The 21,043-nt window shown below is 45.1% G+C and overlaps 1 protein-coding gene across 1 annotated transcript in view; it reads right to left on the bottom strand.

Moving 5' to 3' along the window:
* The window catches only part of LOC135550536 (connector enhancer of kinase suppressor of ras 2-like), a 58,459-nt gene that overhangs the window by 5,603 nt on the left and 31,813 nt on the right, over window positions 1-21,043 (bottom strand). Inside the window, exons 9-18 of the mRNA XM_064981456.1 lie at window positions 14,739-14,885; window positions 8,264-8,397; window positions 7,962-8,176; window positions 4,610-4,696; window positions 3,417-3,657; window positions 2,985-3,017; window positions 1,432-1,480; window positions 1,281-1,329; window positions 929-1,101; window positions 580-653 (exon numbers count right to left, since the gene is read on the bottom strand). Of these exons, the coding sequence (XP_064837528.1) occupies window positions 580-653; window positions 929-1,101; window positions 1,281-1,329; window positions 1,432-1,480; window positions 2,985-3,017; window positions 3,417-3,657; window positions 4,610-4,696; window positions 7,962-8,176; window positions 8,264-8,397; window positions 14,739-14,885 (1,202 nt within the window). The remainder of the gene's footprint in view (window positions 1-579; window positions 654-928; window positions 1,102-1,280; window positions 1,330-1,431; window positions 1,481-2,984; window positions 3,018-3,416; window positions 3,658-4,609; window positions 4,697-7,961; window positions 8,177-8,263; window positions 8,398-14,738; window positions 14,886-21,043) is intronic.

The raw sequence follows: 21,043 nt of genomic DNA on the forward strand, positions 1-21,043 counted from the left end.
GTTCGAATCCAGGCTGCATCACATCCGGCCGTGATTGGGAGTCCCATAGGGCGGTGCACAATTGGCCCAGCGTCGTCCGCGTTTGGCCGGGGTAGGCCATCATTGTAAATAAGAATTTGTTCTTAACGGACTTGCCAAAATTTTAAAAAGTGGCCTCATGGGTGGAATGTTTTTAATATTTTCATAATTAACACACTTTTTTTAAACCCAGAGAATCTGGTGTTTCTATGTCAAACAGTTTAATATTGGGATGCAAATTGTAATAGACTTCAACATGGTACAGGTGTCTTCTTTTTTAAAGCCCATAACCATGTGTGTGAGGTGTTTACTTTTGTTTCAAAGTAGATTTGTTTAAGACTACCAAGAAACACTGTGACCCTTCTCAGGTGGAAATAGACACCTATTATTTACTTCTGTCACTTTGTGCCACGGCTATTTAAAGCCCTCGTTATTCAAATCAAATATTTATGCCACGCAACGGCATCATCTGTTTTTGTGTTTCATTTAGACTTTTCTTTTAAATCCCCAGGTTCACTAACAGATTGAGAGACAAAAAACATTAATCACAAAATCACTCACTGTTTCCTTCTGCATTCAATTGCTCTATCTATTCGGAACTCAGGTAGGCTGATGAAACCTTCAGCCTTCTCGTCCTAGGAAGGGAGAGGTAAGGGAAATGAGAAGCAATATATTCCTGTATGTCTGTAGAGATGACACACCTCATTAAGGATATCAGACATACTTGAATGAACTGTACACTGCATGACACTAACATAAATGGTTCAGTGTCTGGAATATGGCTATGTTTGTGTGAGTTACCAAGACAACTCTGCAGATAGTGTTGGTAAACAGCAAGCCTGTTGTGGCAGATAAGAGAAAATAAAGTATTGTTTGGCATCTGTAATGTACTTGTCAGAGAGCAGCTTACATTCTGGTTGGTGTACCAGTAGAGCGAGGAGTCCTTGAGAATGAACCAGTACTTCTTCCACTTCTGGGTGAAGTAGCCCTTGGCATCCTTCTTCTTCCACAGCCAGCCCTCACAGTCCCCATGGCCCAGGTCCTTACAGGAGATACGCCTGCGACTGGCGCTAGTCAGAGAACCTGGGTGGAGAGCAGGATATCAGAGAATTCTCATAGACACATGGACACACTAAACATTCCCGGGATGATATCCACAATACTAGCATCATTTCAAACCCATCACAAATCCTAATGTAAAATGATTGACAAAGGATCACCAAAAGAATCCTCACAGTGAATGGACTTATCCCACGTCTCACCTTTGGTTCTCTTTTTGGTCTTAGTCCTTAAAGACGCATAGTGAAAGGACTGCAATGAGAGGGGAGAGGAGAGGGTTTGATTAGAACAGGTGTCTAAAGTACAGGACTCATAACAGGGGAGTAACAGTAGTATTTTTATCTTTGACTTTACCTTCCTCATGGATGAGCCTCCTTGTCTTTCAATGCCAAAACTAGCATACCTGAGGAGAGGGGAGATCAGGTTTGTAAGCCTACAATAAAATGGATGCTAATCCTCTTTATCTCGGGATGAGATCATCATGTACTGGTATCAAACTAATCTTTACATGGATATTATTCATCACAAAAAGCAGAATCGTAACTTGATTTCTACTGTATGTGAGTAAAATATTAATGTATATTCCATTGACATGAATGCATAAGTTACATGGATTACATTAAACATTGATTTGTTTGAGTCTATCTCATGCTAGAATTCATCCCAAAGAACTTAGTATCTGTATCATTCCCAGGGCTGGCCTGAATGCCCATCTGGAAATGGCTCTGACAGGTGGTACCGTGGTACCGAAACATGGACACTGACTGAAGAAATGGACATCACATGGCATTCTCAATATAGGTCTCACTACTTACTTTTGTAATACACTCAGATCCAGCTTTCCTACTGTCAATCATAGTGCATTAGGTACAGAAACATATCTTTTGGGTGTGTAACATGCAGTGAACTGGATGTCAAACACATAGCAGGTATCTGACCATCAAAATGACACGTTACCCATATACTTGGTGTACAAACTGAGCGCCAGTGCATCCATTCTACCAAAGAGAATGATCTAAACTAAAGCCTGATACATTTGGACAAGTACTGTATTGTATCCAGCAAGTGAAAGAAGTGAGCTAAACCACAGAGCAGGTGGCAGGAAATCCAATTCAGCCAGTCTCTGTGTCTCAGTAGAGCTCAGCGCAGCACAACGGAAACCGCTGAGGGGATATGCTGCGCATGTTGGCCATTTATGAACACCTTAATCAGCACTCATCACTGTCAAAATGGCTGAGAGGACTTCTCTACTGCCAGACCTACTGTACTATTTTATAACTACATGGTTGGAGCACCCACTGAACACTGACTGTGGGAAAGATGTTGAATTGGGTTGGATTGTAGCGTCAATTGGAACAAAGCACAGTGTTTCTTAAATAGAACCAGAAAATATGATTTAGGTCAGTGAAGGGTAAAGGGGAAGTATTGCCTGCTTGGTGATGTATGTATGACGTATGTTTAAATGTCATTCCCTTGAGGCCAATTCAATTAAGTCAATCAATTGTTACAACACACTGAAGACAAAAAATAATCTCAACTGGGATTATTCATATGATGGTATGCAGGATGACGGCAATTTACTTTACTCAAAAGAGTCATTGGTTGAATAAAAATTATTTGTAGAAGTGAGTAACTAATAAACTGTAAATCCAATATCAAAACATGCACAATATAAAATACTGTATATATCAGTAAAATGTTGATAGTTGATTAAAAAAAAAGCTTTCAATTTACTGATAGCAGTATGATACAAACCAAATTGGAAGGTACACAACTAGCCTCGGGGGTTGAGGCAAAAACCAAGTCCCATACATAAATTTTTTTAAATCATCAAATAAATCAATGTTCCTCACAAAATCATGCCTAGATTGTCCCCTTGACCCCATGGAGAAGAACTGCTCACTCACCTGTCCGTGTCAGCTCTCAGTGTGTCTCCAGCTCTCTGCGGAAAGGTAAAGAGCAGATTAGCGCATCAGAGAGAGAGAGAGAGAGATGAGAGAGAGATCATAGCACACTGTCATCTCAGAGGGTGGACCGTGTTTCCAGTTGTGACCAGGCAGGCAGATCAGAAGATCGGGGGCAGGAACCATGGGGTGTCTGGGGTTGTGGAAGTAGAGGTGGTATGGATGGCAGTGTGGCAAACTTGTGACTCACTTATCTAATATTGTGACCTCAAAAAGGCTTTAACCACAAAAATATCACTGCTCTGTGACGCAAATATGTTGAATCTGCATTGCCAAACCATTATGCCACTATGTCTGACTGCGTAAAAAACCATAATGTCATTCTTGATGAAGGTTGACAAATAAAAATAGTAGCTGTGATGACTCACGTGGTACATTGGCACAGTGTTGCTCTCAGGCAGTGAGAAGGACAGGCCCTCTGGGGGTCCTGAGTCCAGTCTGATGGGCGGGGCCAGCATGGATGGGCTGATAGGATAGCTGGGGCTGCTGGGGTTGTGGCTCTTCTTGCGGGAACGCCGCCCAGTGTCCCGCTTGCATTCCCTGGAAACATCTGGCTCCTCCTGGATCACCAGGATCTTGTCGTCACTCAGGTAACGTAGCAGGGAGTTGTCTGAGTCTAGCAGAGGTCAGGGAAGGAGGGAAAGAGGGGTGCAAAGTTGTGTCATTTGGAAGCCCAGAGAGGTTGTTATTTGTTCATTAGGAGTCCTAGAGTGCCTTTCACATTCAAATGCTTGATGGCAAAACAAACTCTTACCAAAGGTATCATGAAGCATCATTTGAAAGGAATATAAACATTCAGAAGATTTCTGGTTCGATACTTGCGGTCTGATGTTGAGTCAAAGTGTGAGCAGCCCCTGAGGTAATGTTTAATGTTGTTTCCATAGCTTTAGTCGATAGAGCGTCATTAACCTCACAGACCTGCATGTTTCCACAGAAACCAACCTCTGTCACGTTACCTTCCATCAGTGAGGGCAGGCCTCCAACAGTTTGTGGTTTCAGAGCAGAGGGAGGCAGATATGTTCTTTATATCGGCACTCGCTATTTATAACAAAAGTCGTGGGAGTGAGATGCTCTCACTACAGCTCACTCAACATAACTGCTATACATAGTCTCACAAAGCTAAACACCACTGAAATCAGCCATGTGCAAAACAAATATTAGGTGTTCAACTCAATTCATGCCTGACATGAACATGTCTATATATAATAGATTGAATCTCATTTTGTAAAAAAAATGGCTGAGCTTCTTGTGATGGTTTCATCTTTATACAGTACAGTTTAAAAATAGTTCTAAATGTGCATTCATTTTTCTGTCAAGATTCCCTGGTTATATGTAAAGTCTAAAGAAACCATTGTGATCTTTGTCAGTACTTGTGACAGTTCCAGTTACATGAATAAAAGGTTGCCAAAGAAGCAGATGATTAGTCATGTTGTTGACAGTGGGGACTGTGATTGGTCCTCATTAGGAGTCTGTACTTTGCAGAAGCAGTGAAACAAAAGCTACTTCCTTCTCCGAGTCAAGGCATTTAAGGGGGGTACTGAGGAGACTACCTGAACTTAAGGACCCACCTCTGCTACCTCTCTTGTACATATTTGGCTCCTTTGTCTCTGCCATCCAGTTGTAATCCGTTGGCATGGAAACTGGCCTGAGGTCACCTGGAAAGAAGTCCAAGTAGCATGTCAGCTGAGGTGTGAGTGGATGGAGAGTTAGGAGCTGAGGTGTGAGCGGAGGCAGAGTTAGGAGCTGAGGTGTGAGCGGAGGCAGAGTTAGGAGCTGAGGTGTGAGCGGAGGCAGAGTTAGGAGCTGAGGTGTGAGTGGATGGAGAGTTAGGAGCTGAGGTGTGAGCGGAGGCAGAGTTAAGAGCTGAGGTGTGAGCGGAGGCAGAGTTAGGAGCTGAGGTGTGAGCGGAGGCAGAGTTAGGAGCTGAGGTGTGAGCGGAGGCAGAGTTAGGAGCTGAGGTGTGAGCGGAGGCAGAGTTAGGAGCTGAGGTGTGAGCGGAGGCAGAGTTAGGAGCTGAGGTGTGAGCGGAGGCAGAGTTAGGAGCTGAGGTGTGAGCGGAGGCAGAGTTAGGAGCTGAGGTGTGAGCGGAGGAGAGTTAGGAGCTGAGGTGTGAGCGGAGGGAGAGTTAGGAGCTGAGGTGTGAGCGGAGGCAGAGTTAGGAGCTGAGGTGTGAGCGGAGGGAAGAGCTAGGAGCTGAGGTGTGAGCGGAGGGAAGAGCGGAGGGAGAGTTAGGAGCTGAGGTGTGAGCGGAGGGAAGAGCGGAGGGAAGAGCGGAGGGAGAGTTAGGAGCTGAGGGAAGGGCGGAGGGAGAGTTAGGAGCTGAGGGAAGAGCGGAGGGAGAGTTAGGAGCTGAGGGAAGAGCGGAGGGAGAGTTAGGAGCTGAGGGAAGAGCGGAGGGAGAGTTAGGAGCTGAGGGAAGAGCGGAGGGAGAGTTAGGAGCTGAGGGAAGAGCGGAGGGAGAGTTAGGAGCTGAGGGAAGAGCGGAGGGAGAGTTAGGAGCTGAGGGAAGAGCGGAGGGAGAATTAGGAGCTGAGGGAAGGGCGGAGGGAGAATTAGGAGCTGAGGGAAGGCCGGAGGGAAGAGCGGAGGGAAGAGCGGGGGGAAGAGCGGAGGGAAGAGCGGAGGGAGAGTTAGGAGCTGAGGGAAGGGCGGAGGGATAGTTAGGAGCTGAGGGAAGGGCGGAGGGAGAGTTAGGAGCTGAGGGAAGGGCGGAGGGAGAGTTCGGAGCTGAGGGAAGAGTGGAGGGAGAGTTAGGAGCTGAGGGAAGGCCGGAGGGAAGGCGGAGGGAAGAGCGGAGGGAGCGGGGGGAAGAGCGGGGGAAAGGCGGAGAGGAGAGTTAGGAGCTGAGGGAAGGGCGGAGGGATAGTTAGGAGCTGAGGGAAGGGCGGAGGGAGAGTTAGGAGCTGAGGGAAGAGCGGAGGGAGAGTTAGGAGCTGAGGTGTGAGCGGAGGGGGAGTTAGGAGCTGAGGGAAGAGCGGAGGGAGAGTTAGGAGCTGAGGTGTGAGCGGAGGGAGAGTTAGGAGCTGAGGTGTGAGCGGAGGGAGAGTTAGGAGCTGAGGGAAGGGCGGAGGGAGAGTTAGGAGCTGAGGGAAGAGCGGAGGGAGAGTTAGGAGCTGAGGGAAGAGCGGAGGGAGAGTTAGGAGCTGAGGGAAGAGCGGAGGGAGAGTTAGGAGCTGAGGGAAGAGCGGAGGGAGAGTTAGGAGCTGAGGTGTGAGCGGAGGGAGAGTTAGGAGCTGAGGGAAGGGCGGAGGGAGAGTTAGGAGCTGAGGGAAGAGCGGAGGGAGAGTTAGGAGCTGAGGGAAGAGCGGAGGGAGAGTTAGGAGCTGAGGGAAGTGCGGAGGGAGAATTAGGAGCTGAGGGAAGAGCGGAGGGAAGAGCGGAGGGAAGAGCGGAGGGAGAGTTAGGAGCTGAGGGAAGAGCGGAGGGAGAGCTAGGAGCTGAGGGAAGAGCGGAGGGAGAGCTAGGAGCTGAGGGAAGAGCGGAGGGAGAGCTAGGAGCTGAGAGAAGAGCATAGGGAGAGCTAGGAGCTGAGGGAAGAGCGGAGGGAGAGCTAGGAGCTGAGAGAAGAGCATAGGGAGAGCTAGGAGCTGAGGGAAGAGCGGAGTGAGAGTTTGGAGCTGAGGGAAGAGCGGAGGGAGAGTTAGGAGCTGAGGGAAGAGCGGAGGGAGAGTTAGGAGCTGAGGGAAGGGCGGAGGGAGAGTTAGGAGCTGAGGGAAGAGCGGAGGGAGAGTTAGGAGCTGAGGGAAGAGCGGAGGGAGAGTTAGGAGCTGAGGGAAGAGCATAGGGAGAGCTAGGAGCTGAGGGAAGAGCGGAGGGAGAGTTAGGAACTGAGGGAAGAGCGGAGGGAGAGCTAGGAGCTGAGGGAAGAGCAAAGGGAGAGCTAAGAGCTGAGGGAAGAGTGGGGGCTGTCTCACTGAGAGGGAGAGGAGAGGGTGAGAGTGGAGTGGCTGTGCGTGGGTGGGTGGACGTCTGCCTGACAGTGGTTAAAGTGCAGGGAAAGTAAGGGGTATAAGAGGAGTAGGTTATAACATGGGAATCCAGTTGAAAAGAAGTGAACTTTCGAGTGAAGGGGAAACGGTAGACCTGCTGCACGTGTGTGAATGTGTGAGCATGAGAGAGACTGTGATGGGCCTTATCATGACACATGGTGCCTCCACAGACTGGGATGAGCAGATCGTACCCTGCTTGGAGCCATTATGGGCTTGGAAGGAATCCACTGTCACTTCCCTGGCAGACTGTTAACATGAAAAACACTCTGTCTGGCAGAGCCAAAGGGATTTATCTCTGCACCACTACACACTGTACAATACACGGCAAACTGAGCCTCAACAGAGCCTCCACAGCCATTTCTGTCTGATGGACAGATAGAATACTGTACATTGTCAAGGGCTGGCAAAGACCTCCTTTCCTTATCCCAGTGTTTACAGACAGTATGTCACTCACTAAATATTCCAGAGTTGTCCCGTGCAGTAATGTGAACGAGCTCATCATGTAAAGTGCAGACCGGGGTGGCATGTAGAATAGTCAGGCTGATCTTAGGTGATGTCATCCTGATGCTGGCCATCCTACTGCTGCAGTGCTGAGGATGATGAAGGGGCAATGACAGGGGATGTCTGACTGTGGGCATGGGGGGTGGTGCTGGGCTGTGAGAGGGAGGGGTTTCTGTGAAACATGAATACGCTGGGGTGCATAATAATAATCTCGACTATGCATAGCAATTGCCATGGGGCTATACGTTCTCCACGTGCCATTTACAGCTGGATACACTGTAGGAGAATGATCTTAAATGAAGGCAGGAGAGGAGAGCTACCCACCTCACCTGGAATTCCACTCTTCAATGCTCTTTTAACATTACACTACTGCCCAGAGAGAAGAGGGTGGTTGGTTGGTAGTGCTACCTATCTGGGCTGGGTGACTCACCATGGGTGGGTGTCCTGTCCCTCCGCCTGACCCCGGTGGAGCGACCCCTAGTCTCGTACTCCTGCCCCAGGGCCAGACAATCCTCCTCCACCAACGTGAAGTACTTGCCCCCATCATGGTCCAGGTAGAAGCTGGGAGACTCCGAGCCCTTCATACCCATCTTCTCCATGCTGTACTTGCTGATGTCATCGCAGGACATGATTCCTATCTCGTCTCTGTGATTAACAGGTCGGGTATGGAGAAGATCAGGCAGGCGCAACCGGACTAAACAGTAGCTGTATGTATGGGTTTGGTAGGCTCACCTGTGTCCATAGAGGCCAGAGACTGGGGACAGGATGAAGACGTCATGGCCACTGTCCAGCGTAGAGGACATCCCCATGGTCCCCATACTGTTGGGCGGGGTGTTGGACTCACTGTTGGGACTGGTGGGGATGGGCTGTAGGGACAAGGGTGGACTCATGTAGACAGCAAGACTGAGCAGGATAGCAGGATGCAGAAGTATTAAACGATTTCCTAAATGCAATTATTTCTAATTCATAGCATTTTATGACATGATCCTATAGATAGTTCCCCATGTTTGAGTTACTAGAGGATTAAGGTGCAATGGTGTGAGCTTGTGTGCGAGTCAGACAGTTCCCGTAGCCCTCTACACATGTACCCATTCACAGGTTGTAAATGGCAGATTTGGGCACTGATAAACATCTAAATTGGAACACAGTGGATGTACAGTAACATGCTATTTATGACGTCAGAGCGTTGGCTTTGAGCTTCACAGTGCTGTGTGGGTTTTGACTGACAGTCATTATAAACTTGAGCACCTCGCAGCGGTGCAAAGTGACTTACCCCTCCTGCTAGTTGGGCAACTTTTGCAAATTTTTTATTGTCTAAGTGAGGGAAATGCTGTAAATGAAGGTGACTCTACGTATTTTGAAAGATGAGACTTGAGGATTATAATAAATACCGCTTTGATGTCATACAAGTAAGCCAAACACCTGTCAGTCCAAATGTGTACTTCACATTTCCATAATATAAAACTCATGTCTTATACAATGTCAATGTACAGTTACCATATGACATGGCGTCATACCCTGACCAGAATGAGCCTGTTGGTCTATTGTGTCGTCACACGCACCTGAATGCACTCATGACTCCTTATCTACGCGGACACAAATTACCATCTGTTTCTCTGAATTGCATTGTGAAAGCCTAACACCGTAATATCGTATTTAATAATTTAGCTAGTCATGTTGGCAATAGAACGCGCTTTCAATTGATGCCTACCTGACCTACATTGCGATTTATAATGGAATGTTTTTGGATTAGGTAAACAACAGTAATTGTGTGATATCAGGGATGCAGGGCTGTGTTCCAACCCAAAAAACTACAAGTGTGCTTGCTCTAGTTCCTCAGTGGCACAGCTAGGAGAGATCAAAAAGCATCTTATAGGTGAAGACTCTTCTTTGAATTTTTTTGTTTTATGTTGCACATACCCCACATTTTCCAGGAATATTCTTATGTTACTCAATGCATCCAGAGTATTTTTAGATATCTTTATCAACAAATGTGGCGAAAAGTTCAGTAAATGAGAGGTTTTTGGCAACTAATAGAGGGGATAACAACAGGACCCCTAACAACAAGGGATTCTGGGATCACGACTATATACAGTTGTCGGAAGTTTAAGTTTACATACACCTCAGCCAAATACATTTCAACTCAGTTTTTCACAATTCCTGACATTTAATCCTAGTAAAGAATCCCTGTATTAGGTCAGTTAGGATCATCACTTTATTTTAAGAATGTGAAATGTCAGAATAATAGTAGAGAGAATTATCTATTTCAGCATTTATTTATTTCATCGCATTCCCAGCGGATCAGAAGTTCACATACACTCAATTAGTTTTTGGTAGCATTGCCTTTAAATTGTTTAACTTGGGTCAAACGTTTTGGGTAGCCTTCCACAAGCTTCCCATAATAAGTTAGCTGAATTTTGGCCCATTCCTTCTGACAGAGCTGGTGTAACTGAGTCAGGTTTGTATGCCTCCTTGCTCCCACACACTTTTTCAGTTCTGCCCACAAATGTTCTATAGGATTGAGGTCAGGGCTTTGTGATGGCCGCTCCAATACCTTGACTTTGTTGTCCTTAAGCCATTTTGCCACAATTTTGGAAGTATGCTTGGGGTCATTATCCATTTGGAAGACCCATTTGCGACTAAGCTTTAACTTCCTGACTGATGTCTTGAGCTGTTGCTTCAATATATCCACATAATTTTCCTCCCTCGTGAAGCCATCTATTTTGTGAAGTGCACCAGTCCCTCCTGCAGCAAAGCACCACCACAACATGATGCTGCCACCCCCGTGCTTCACTGTTGGAATGGTGCTTTTCGGCTTGCAAGCCTCCCCCTTTTCCCTCCAAACATAATGATGGTCATTATGGCCAAACAGTTCTATTTTTGTTTCATCAGACCAGAGGACATTTCTTCAAGATGTGTCAAGTGTGGTGAGGATGAGCCATCTCTTGCCAGGAGATACACTAGGAAATCTAACCTACTATGATTACTCAACCCCGTGCCCAATAACATCTGACTGGAGATACACTAGGAAATCTAACCTACTATGATGACTCAACCCCGTGCCCAATAGCATCTGACTGGAGATACACTAGGAAATCTAACCTACTATGATTACTCAACCCCGTGCCCAATAACATCTGACTGGTTACTCAACCCCGTGCCCAATAACATCTGACTGGTTACTCAACCCCGTGCCCAATAACATCTGACTGGTTACTCAACCCCGTGCCCAATAACATCTGACTGGTTACTCAACCCCGTGCCCAATAACATCTGACTGGTTACTCAACTCCGTGCCCAATAACATCTGACTGGTTACTCAACCCCGTGCCCAATAACATCTGACTGATTACTCAACCCCGTGCCCAATAACATCTGACTGGTTACTCAACCCCGTGCCCAATAACATCTGACTGGTTACTCAACCCCGTGCCCAATAACATCTGACTGGTTACTCAACCCCTGACTGGCCCAATAACATCTGACTGGTTACTCAACCCCGTGCCCAATAACATCTGACTGGTTACTCAACCCCGTGCCCAATAACATCTGACTGGTTACTCAACCCCGTGCCCAATAACATCTGACTGGTTACTCAACCCCGTGCCCAATAACATCTGACTGGTTACTCAACCCCGTGCCCAATAACATCTGACTGGTTACTCAACCCCGTGCCCAATAACATCTGACTGGTTACTCAACCCCGTGCCCAATAACATCTGACTGGTAAAGGTCCTGTGAAAAACACATTACAACGTAAAGCAAAAAACTAAATGTTCATTATTTTCCTTTTACTCTTTCAAGTCCACTTCTACGATAAATTATCATTGCTCTGTAATTGTCCTTGAACTCCTATCAAAGAAATTAGAGCCATATTCCTTCCTGATAAGTTTGTATGACCATGGAGGCTTCGGAACATCTAGAGCTCACTCCTTCCCTTGGACTTGTGTAATTAATAATAAATACCACTCAAAATAGAAATTCATTTTATGTACTTCTTCATTATTAATACATCACTACAAGAAAAGTTAAAATGATGGTGTAAATGTGTTGGCTCAGTGCTGTCAAAAGAAAATACCCCAACTGTTAGATTTTTTATGTCTCAGACCAAAACAGGAAAAAAAATGTTTAAAAAATATGAAGCAGTGGGTTATGAATAGGTTAGGAAACAAAACAAGATCTTCTGGTCTTCTGTAGCTCAGTTGGTAAAGCATGGTGCCAGGATAGTGGGTTTGATTCCCGGGGCCTGCCATATGTAAAATGTATACATGCATTATTGTAAGTCGCGCTTTGGATAAAAGTGTCTGCTAAATGGCATTTACAGTGCAGTATTCAGACCTGTTACAGCCTGTTACAGCCTTATTCCAACATGGATTTTGATTAATTTTTTCCTTCATCAATCTACACAAAATACCACATAATGACAAAGTGAAAACAGGTTTAGATTTTTTTGCAAATACATTAAAAATTAAAAACAGAAACACCTTATTTACATAACTCTTCAGACCCTTTGCTATGAGACTCGAAAATTGAGCTCAGATGCATCCTGTTTCCATTGATCATCCTTGTGGTGTCTCCAACTTGATTGGAGTCCACGTGTGGGAAATTCAATTGATTGGATCTGATTTGGAAAGGCTCACACCTGTCTATAAAAGTTCCCACAGGTGACAGTGCATGTCAGAGCAAAAACCAAGCCATGAGGTCGAAGGAATTGTCCATAGAACTCCGAAACAGGATTGTGTCAAGGAATAGAGCTACGGAAGAGTCTAAAAAGTGTCTGCAACATTTAAGGTCCCAAAGAACACAGTGGCCTCCATCATTCTTAAATGGAAGAAGTTTGGAGTCTTCCTAGAGCAGGCCACCCGGCCAAACTGAACAATTAGAGGAGAAGGGCCTTGGTCAAGGAGGTGACCAATAACCTGATGTTATTGGTTCCTCTGTGGAGATGGGAGAATCTTACAGAAGGACAACCATCTCTGCAGCATACCACCAATCAGGCATTTATGGTAGAATTGCCAGACGGAAGCCACTTCTCAGTAAAAGGCACATGACAGCCCGCTTGGAGTTTGCCAAAAGGCACCTAAAGGACTCAAACCATGAGAAACAAGATTCCCTATGCCAAGTGTCACGTCTGGAGGAAACCTGGGACGATCCCTAAGGTGAAGCATGGTGGTGGCAGTGTCATGCTGTGGGGATGTTTTTCAGTTGCAGGGAATGGGAGATTAGTCAGGATCGAGGGAAAGATGAATGGAACAAAGTACAGAGAGATCCTTGAAGGCTCAAGGCTGTAATCGCTGAGTAAAGGCTCTGAATACTTGTCTAAATATGTTATTTCAAATTTGTATTTTAATGTGCAAAATTTTATATTATGGGGCATTGTGTGTAGATTGATGAGAATTTTAGAATAACGCTGTAATGTAAGAAAATATGGAAAACGGCAAGGAGTCTGAATACTTTCCAACTGCACTGTATTATTATAAAAAGACAACCCTGCACAAAATAATTATTACAGCTGGAAGTGCTCCCACTATGAGCAGCCACATTAACCTCGGCATTAACCTCTGTCCTTGGTTCTGTCTGTGTCCTATCTGTCTGTCCTGGGCAGCTGACTGAGAGCACTACTGTATGACACTGGATGAACAGATGGCTAGGTTCACTCTTCATTGACTCTTATCCACAATTGGAAACACTGAGTGCTTGATGGTGGTTCACTGAAGATTCATTTCAAATTCATCTCACATTGTCTTTGTCCTCTACTACCTGGATTTTCCATAGGCTCCTCTGTCATCATCTATTTGGTAAAGAGTTCATTTAATAATAGAACAGGCTACCCTTTCTCCAAGTCGTGTTGAGCTCCGGTGGTCTGACTCTTTTTGACTGACACATCCATCATAAACAGTCCTGGGAGACAAAGTCACTCTAACAGTGTTCATACCATATGTCAATGGCTCTTACAGTCATCCGGCATGCTGTCATTTAACTCTGAGGTGCTTCATTAACCAAACACTGGGTGAATTCTACTGTTCGTGACTGATTGGTAACCTTTGTGTGTATTTGTTTGTTTAACCTGTAAGACTGCCAACAATAACCTCCCTGGAAGGCAATCCAATACTCTATTTTTTAATTTTTTATTCAGCCACAATAATGAAGCATAGCTCAAGCTGAACCCTGTTCATTCCAGACTGAAATACATGCCACTGTGCCAAATAATCCATACATCATTATTTCCCTGACATGACTGCAGTGCATATGCACAACCTCATCACAGATCCATACAGGAGCAACCATTCTGGCTTCACATTTTGAGATATGATAATGATGTGCTGATTATCTGAACACATTAACTGATTTCACTGCAGATGCCAAAGACATGTAACCACAGAAACGGTTCTGGGCACCATCAAGGCAACCCATGCAGCATGAAAATGAGTAAGCCTAGTGCAGAGCTAAAAATAGCTCTCACGCAGTACAGGGCTCCCGAAGAAAAACCATCCAGGCAGTTATGAAGTAAACCCCCAACCCACTCTACCGTCATTCTCCCCAGCTAGCGTTCTGTCTTTGTTCCTCCTCCTCAGGCAGCCCCTGTTTCCCCCAGCCAGTCCCCATACTGTACTGTCTGTACTACAACCACACTGAGCAGCACATTGGATTCACTATCTCTTTCACTGACACGCCACCAATAATGTATATAAACCCTGGATTGCTGATGCTTTGTATTGGCTGATGAGAGACTTTGAAGCCACCGGTCTGCCACATTGGCTTTCCCCAGAAGAAGCAGTCCTACATAGGAATGAATGGAATTCTACAGTATTTCAATTAAATGTTTAAAGTACAAAATTACATGTACCAAAATTGAGGCGTGGGGTCTTCAAAATAGCACCCCCCTGTCAGTCATGTAGTGTATATATAAATCATTACACTCCACACAATCCAATAGAACTCAATTAAAGAGTGACCAGGTATGAGTTCTAAGTTAAGTGCTTACTCACAGACAATTACCCTTTAATTCATCAGGTATCATAATCTAATTTATTAACATTGCGGCACTCATAAGGAGCTTCTAGGCCAGTTGGTCATTATCAATAATGAGCGCTTTGTTCCTTATCGCTAAAATTAAACAGCAACCAGATGAATTGGTGAAATAATTGCTATTCATATCTACCAGAAGGAATCTTAAACAGATATTCAAACATCATAATACAATTACCTGGAGTGCAAGGGGTTTCCATCGTACATTCTTGAGCAGGGCAGGGGCAGACGTGAGAGTGTTCTGAGGTCTCTTCTTCAGGGTGAGGATGACTCCATTGGGGTCTTCTCTGAGGGCGTTCACCAGGTTCTTCAGCTGCCAGCCCACCTGCACAGGTACGCCACAGAGGAGAGAGACAATTCAACACTCTCAGTGAGGCTGAAGAAATACTCAACCAATCATGACAATAGAGCTAGTAAATTACAGTAGCTACTGTGGTTCTGAACATCTCTTCAACCAATTATGCCTAGGAGGAGCACCGGAGGTAATGATGGTGAAAACAACTACAAAACCCTTCCAATACACTACAGCCCATTCTCACAAATTACAGTGCTTGGATAAGAATGGCATTTTGCACAAAAACAGTGAACTAAACAGCATGTGCTGGAAAGGGTTGCATACAATGTAGACAAAATGTTGTTCCATTTATTTATTTTCTTGACTGAACATAACCATTTTCAAAATTCTGTCCCATCTGTTGTACAATGTTAAACAACGTTTAACAGAAGTTAAACAAACTGATAGTGCTGCTCCTCGTGCCGACCTATAATGCATCGCAAAGCATCAGCGCCAAGCCCTACTGGGCTCTGACCCGCAACAGACAGTGTGCAGCTGTGCTACAGTGAGCTTGGATCTACTGATGGCGGTGTGCTCCCAGGCAGGCTCCAGTAGAGGCAGGGGAGCAGAGAAAGCAGGTCACGTCCCCCTCCCTCCCTCCCTCCCTCACTCCCTCTCCCTTCCTCCCTCTCTACGCCACGCTGAGCACCTCTCTATACCTCTGTGCTCTGTAGAGTGCCAATGTTAATAATGCAACTTATCTGTAAACAGGTTACATTATTCAACTCAGGGACTGGCATGGCGACATAGTCAAACTATAAAAAACACACACACACACACACACTACTGTTTGGCTGAGACACTGTCTCTGTGTTCACAACAGCTATGCCGACTGGCAATGGCCCATTTCACTCCCACAAAGACGACAAACATCGCCTGTCTTAAAAAGACACAGACAGACACAATTACTGTACATACAGTACAATACACACACATACTCTATATACAGTACCAGTCAAAAGATAGGACACACCTACTCATTCATTATTTTTTTCTACATTGTAGAATAATAGTGAAGACATTAAAACTATGAAATAACACATATGGAATCATGTAGTAACCAAAAAAGTGTAAAACAAATCAAAAATACATTTTAGATTCCTCAAAGTAGCCACCCTTTGCCTTGATGACAGCTTTGCACACTCTTGAAATTCTCTCAACCAGCTTCATGAGGTAGTCACCTGGAATGCATTTCAATAAACAGATGTGCCTTGTTAAAGGTTAATTGTGGAATTTCTTTCCTTCTTATTGCGTTTGAGCCAATCAGTTGTGTTGTGACAAGGTAGGGGTGGTATACAGAAGACAGCCCTGTTTGGTAAAAGTCCATATTAAAGCAAGAACAGCTCAAATAAGCAAAGAGGAAATTACAGTCCATCATTACTTTGAGACATGAAGGTCAGTCAATCCGGAACGTTTCAAGAACTTTGAAAGTTGCTTCAGGTGCAGTCGCAAAAACCATCAAGCGCTATGATGAAACTGGCTCTCATGAGGACCGCCACAGGAAAGGAAGACCCAGAGTTACCTCTGCTGAAGAGGATAAGTTCATTAGAGTTAAAAGCCTCAGAAATTGCAGCCCAAATAAATTCACATAGTTCAAGTAACAGACACATCTCATCATCAGCTGTTCAGAGGAGACTTCATGAATCAGGCTTTCATGGTCGAATTGCTGCAAAGAAATCACTACTAAAGGACACCAATAAGAAGAAGAGACTTGCTTGGGTCAATGGACATTACACCAGTGGAAATCTGTGCTTTGGTCTAATAAGTCCAAATTTGAGATTTGTGGTTCCAACCGCCGTGTCTTTGTGAGACAGAGTACGTGAATAGATGATCTTTTCATGTGTAGTTCCCACCGTGAAGCATGGAGGAGGAGATGTGACACTACTGGTGACACTGTCAGTGATTTATTTAGAATTGAAGCACACTTAACCAGCATGGCTACCACAGCATTCTGAGCTATACGCCATCCCATCTGGTTGGCACTTAGTGGGCCTATCATTTGTTTTTCAACAGGACAATGACCCAACACACCTCCAGGCTGTGTAAGGGCTATTTCACCAAGGAGAGTGATGGAGTGCTGCATCAAATGACCTGGCCTCCACAATTACCCAACCTCAACCCAATTTACATGGTTTGGGATGAGTTGGACTGCAGTTTTTTATTTTTATTTTTAAATATGTATATTTAACATTTATTTAACCAGGTAGGCCAGTTGAGGACAAGTTCTCATTTACAACTGCGACCTGGCCAAGATAAAGCAAAGCAGTGGTACACAAACAACAACAGAGTTACACATGGAATAAACAAGCATACAGTCAATAACACAATAGAAAAGGCTATATACAGTGTGTGCAAATGAGGTAAGATATGGGAGGTAAGGCAATAAATAGGCCATAGTGGCGAAATAATTACAATTTAGCACACATTAACACTGGAGTGATAGATGTACAGAAGATGAATGTGCAAGTAGAGATACTGGGGTGCAAAGGAGAAAGAAAGAAAAAAACAGTATTGGGATGAGGTAGTTGGATGGGTTATTTACAGATGGGCTCCTCTGGAGCAGTGATCTGTGAGCTGCTCTTACAGCTGGTGCTTAAAGTTGGAGAGGGAGATATGAGTCTTCAGCTTCAGTGATTTTTGCAATTCGTTCCAGTCATTGGCAGCAGAAAACTGGAAGGAAAGGTTGCCAAAGTTGGAATTGGCTTTGGGGGTGACCAGTGAAATATACTTGCTGGAGCGCCTGCTATGTGTGGGTGCTGCTATGATGACCAGTGAGCTGACATAAGGCGGGGCTTTACCAAGCAAAGACATATAGATGAGCTGGAGCCAGTGGGTTTGGCGACGAATATGATGCGAGGGCCAGCCAACGAGAGCATACAGGTCGCAGTGGTGGGTAGTATATGGGGCTTTGGTGACAAAACGGATGGCACTGTGATAGACTTCAACCAATTTGCTGAGTAGTGTGTTGGAGGCTATTTTGTAAATGACATCGCCAAAGCCAAGGATCGGTAGAATAGTCACTTTCACGAGGGTATGTTTGGCAGCATGGGTGACGGATGCTTTGTTGCGAAATAGGAAGCCGATTCTAGATTTCATTTTGGATTGGAGATGCTTAATGTGAGTCTGGAAGGAGAGTTTACAATCTAACCAGACACCTAGGTATTTGTTGTTGTCCACATATTCTAAGTCAGAACCATCCAGAGTAGTGATGCTGGCCGGGCGGGCAGGTGCAGGCAGCAATCGGTTGAAGAGCATGCATTTAGTTTTACTTGCATTTAAGAGCAGTTGGATGCCACGGGAGGAGAGTTGTATGGCATTGAAGCTCATCTGGAGGTTAGTTAACACAGTGTCCACAGAAGGGCCAGAAGTATACACAATTGTGTCGTCTGTGTAGAGGTGGATCAGAGAATCACCAGCAGCAAGAGCGACATCATTGATGTATACAGAGAAAAGAGTCGACCCGAGAATTGAACCCTGTGGCACCCCCATAGAGACTGCCAGAGGTCCGGACAACAGGCCCACCGATTTGACACACTGAACTCTGTCTGAAAAGTAGTTGGTGAACAAGCCGAGGCAGTCATTTGAGAAACCAAGGCTGTTGAGTCTGCCGATAAGAATGTGGTGATTGACAGAGATGAAAGCCTTGGCCAGTTCGATGAATACAGCTGCACAGTATTGTCTCTTATCAATGGCGGTTATGATATCATTTAGGACCTTGAGCGTGGCTGTGGTGCACCCATGACCAGCTCGGAAACCAGATTGCATAGCGGAGAAGGTACGGTGGGATTCGAAATGGTCGGTGATCTGTTTGTTAACTTGGCTTTCGAAGACCTTAGAAAGGCAGGGTACGATAGATATAGGTCTGTAACAGTTTGGGTCTCGAGTGTCTCCCCCTTTGAAGAGGGGAATGACCGTGGCAGCTTTCCAATCCTTGGTGATCTCAGACGATATGAAAGAGGTTGAACAGGCTGGTAATAGGGATTGCAACAATTGCAATTTTAGAAAGAGAGGGTCCAGACTGTCTAGCCCGGCTGATTTGTAGGGGTCCAGATTTTGCAGCTCTTTCAGAACATTGGCTATCTGGATTTGGGTGAATGAGAAATGGGGAGGCTTGGGCAAGTTGCTGTGGGGGGTGCAGGGCTGTTGACCGGGGTAGGGGTAGTCAGGTGGAAAGCATGGCCAGTTGTAGAAAAATGCTTCTTGAAATTTTCAATTATCATGGATAATGGTGGTGACAGTGTTTCCTAGCCTCAGTGCAATGGAGAGCTGGGAGGAGGTGCTGTTATTCTCCATGGACTTTAGTGTCCCAGAACCTTTTGGAGTTTGTGCTACAGGATGCACATTTGTGTTTGAAAAAGCTAGCGTTTGCTTTCCTAACTGCCTGTGTATATTGGTTCCTAACTTACCTGAATAGTTGCATATCGCGGGGCTATTCGATGCTAATGCAGTACGCCACAGGATGTTTTTGTGCTGGTCAAGAGCAGTCAGTTCGTGAGTGAACCAAGGTTGATATCTGTTCCTGGTTCTACATTTTTGAATGGGGCATACTTATTTAAGATGGTGAGGAAAGCACTTTTAAAAGAATAACCAGACATCCTATACTGACGAAATGAGGTCAATATCCTTCCAGGATACCCAGGCCAGGTCGATTAGAAAGGCAGGAGGAAGAGTCAGTTGTAGCCCCTTCGGGCAGTTATGTTGGCAGACCAGTCGTGCTGAATCGGCAGAGCTCAGTGTAGTAAAAGGGTCCAGGCCAATTGACAAAATATGTATTGTAGCCCAAGAAAATTGGCTGTCGGGCCACTTCAGCTAACAGTCCGATATGCTCTAGACAGCGACTAGCAGGCTAGCAGATGGGCATTCAGGGGATGTCGCAATGGACGAGCCTGTTGAAAACCCCCTTGGTGCATTACGTTGGTAGACCAGTCGTGAAGGATCGGCGGGAATCCGTATTGGCAGTAAAAGGGGTCCAGGCCAATTGGCAAAATAGGTATTGTAGCCCAAGGAGTGGTTGATGGACGTCTTCAGCAAACCAGGAGATGGGCCTAGCAGACGCTAGCTCCAGGCTAATTGGTACCTACTTCAGGACAAATACGTTAGCCAGGAGTAGCGACTTGGATAGCAGTTAGAAAGCTGCGATGATCTAGGTGAAAAGGTTCAGAGCTTGCGGTAAGAATCCGGAGATGTGGGGAAAGAGTCCGGTATGCTCTGGGATGAATCGCGCTGTGCAGACTTGCAGGAGATGTCCGAGCTAAAGGTTAGCTGATGACCGCTAGCAGTGGCTAGCTAACTACTAGCTAGTTAGCTGGCTGGTTTCTGTTGGGGCTTCCGGTTCTAAAGTAAAGAAAATAGCAGATCCATACCACATTGGGTGAGGCTGGTTGCAGGAGAGAATGTTGGAGTTGAGGTTAAAAAATATATACTAAATATATGCAAAGAAAAAAGATATATACACGGGACACGACAAGATGAAGATCAGACGAAGACAAAGACGCCTGACTGCTACGCCATCTTGGAATGTTGTAACATTTACAAATGTTGTAAAAGCAGCCAACAAGTGCTCAGCATACGTTAGAACTCCTTCAAGGCAGTTGGAAAAGCATTTCAGGTGAAGCTGGTTGAGAGAATGTCAAGCATGTGCAATGCTGTCAACAAGGCAAAGAGTGGCAACTTTGAAGAATCTCAAATAAAAAACATGTTTTTGGTTACATGATTCCATATGTGTTATTTCATAGTTTTGAGGTCTTCACTATTATTCTATAATGTAAAAAAAATTACAAATAAAGAAAAGCCCTTGAATAAGCACAGTTGAAGTCGGAAGTTTACATACACCTTATCCAAATACATTTAATCTGTTTTTCACAATTCCTGACATTTAATCCAAGTAAAAATGTCCTGTTTTAGGTCAGTTAGGATCACCACTTTATTTAAGAATGTGGCATGCCAGAATAATAGTTGAGAGAAATATCTATTTCAGCTTTTGTGTCTTTCATCACATTCCCAGTGGGTCAGAAGTTTACATACACTCAATTAGAATTTGGTAGCATTGCCTTTAAATTGTTTAACTTGGGTCAAATGTTTCGGGTAGCCTTCCACAAGCTTCCCACAATAAGTTGGCTGAATTTTGGCCCATTCCTCCTGACAGAGCT

Source organism: Oncorhynchus masou, chromosome 12, assembly GCF_036934945.1.
Source record: "Oncorhynchus masou masou isolate Uvic2021 chromosome 12, UVic_Omas_1.1, whole genome shotgun sequence".
Taxonomy (NCBI): Eukaryota; Metazoa; Chordata; class Actinopteri; order Salmoniformes; family Salmonidae; genus Oncorhynchus; species Oncorhynchus masou.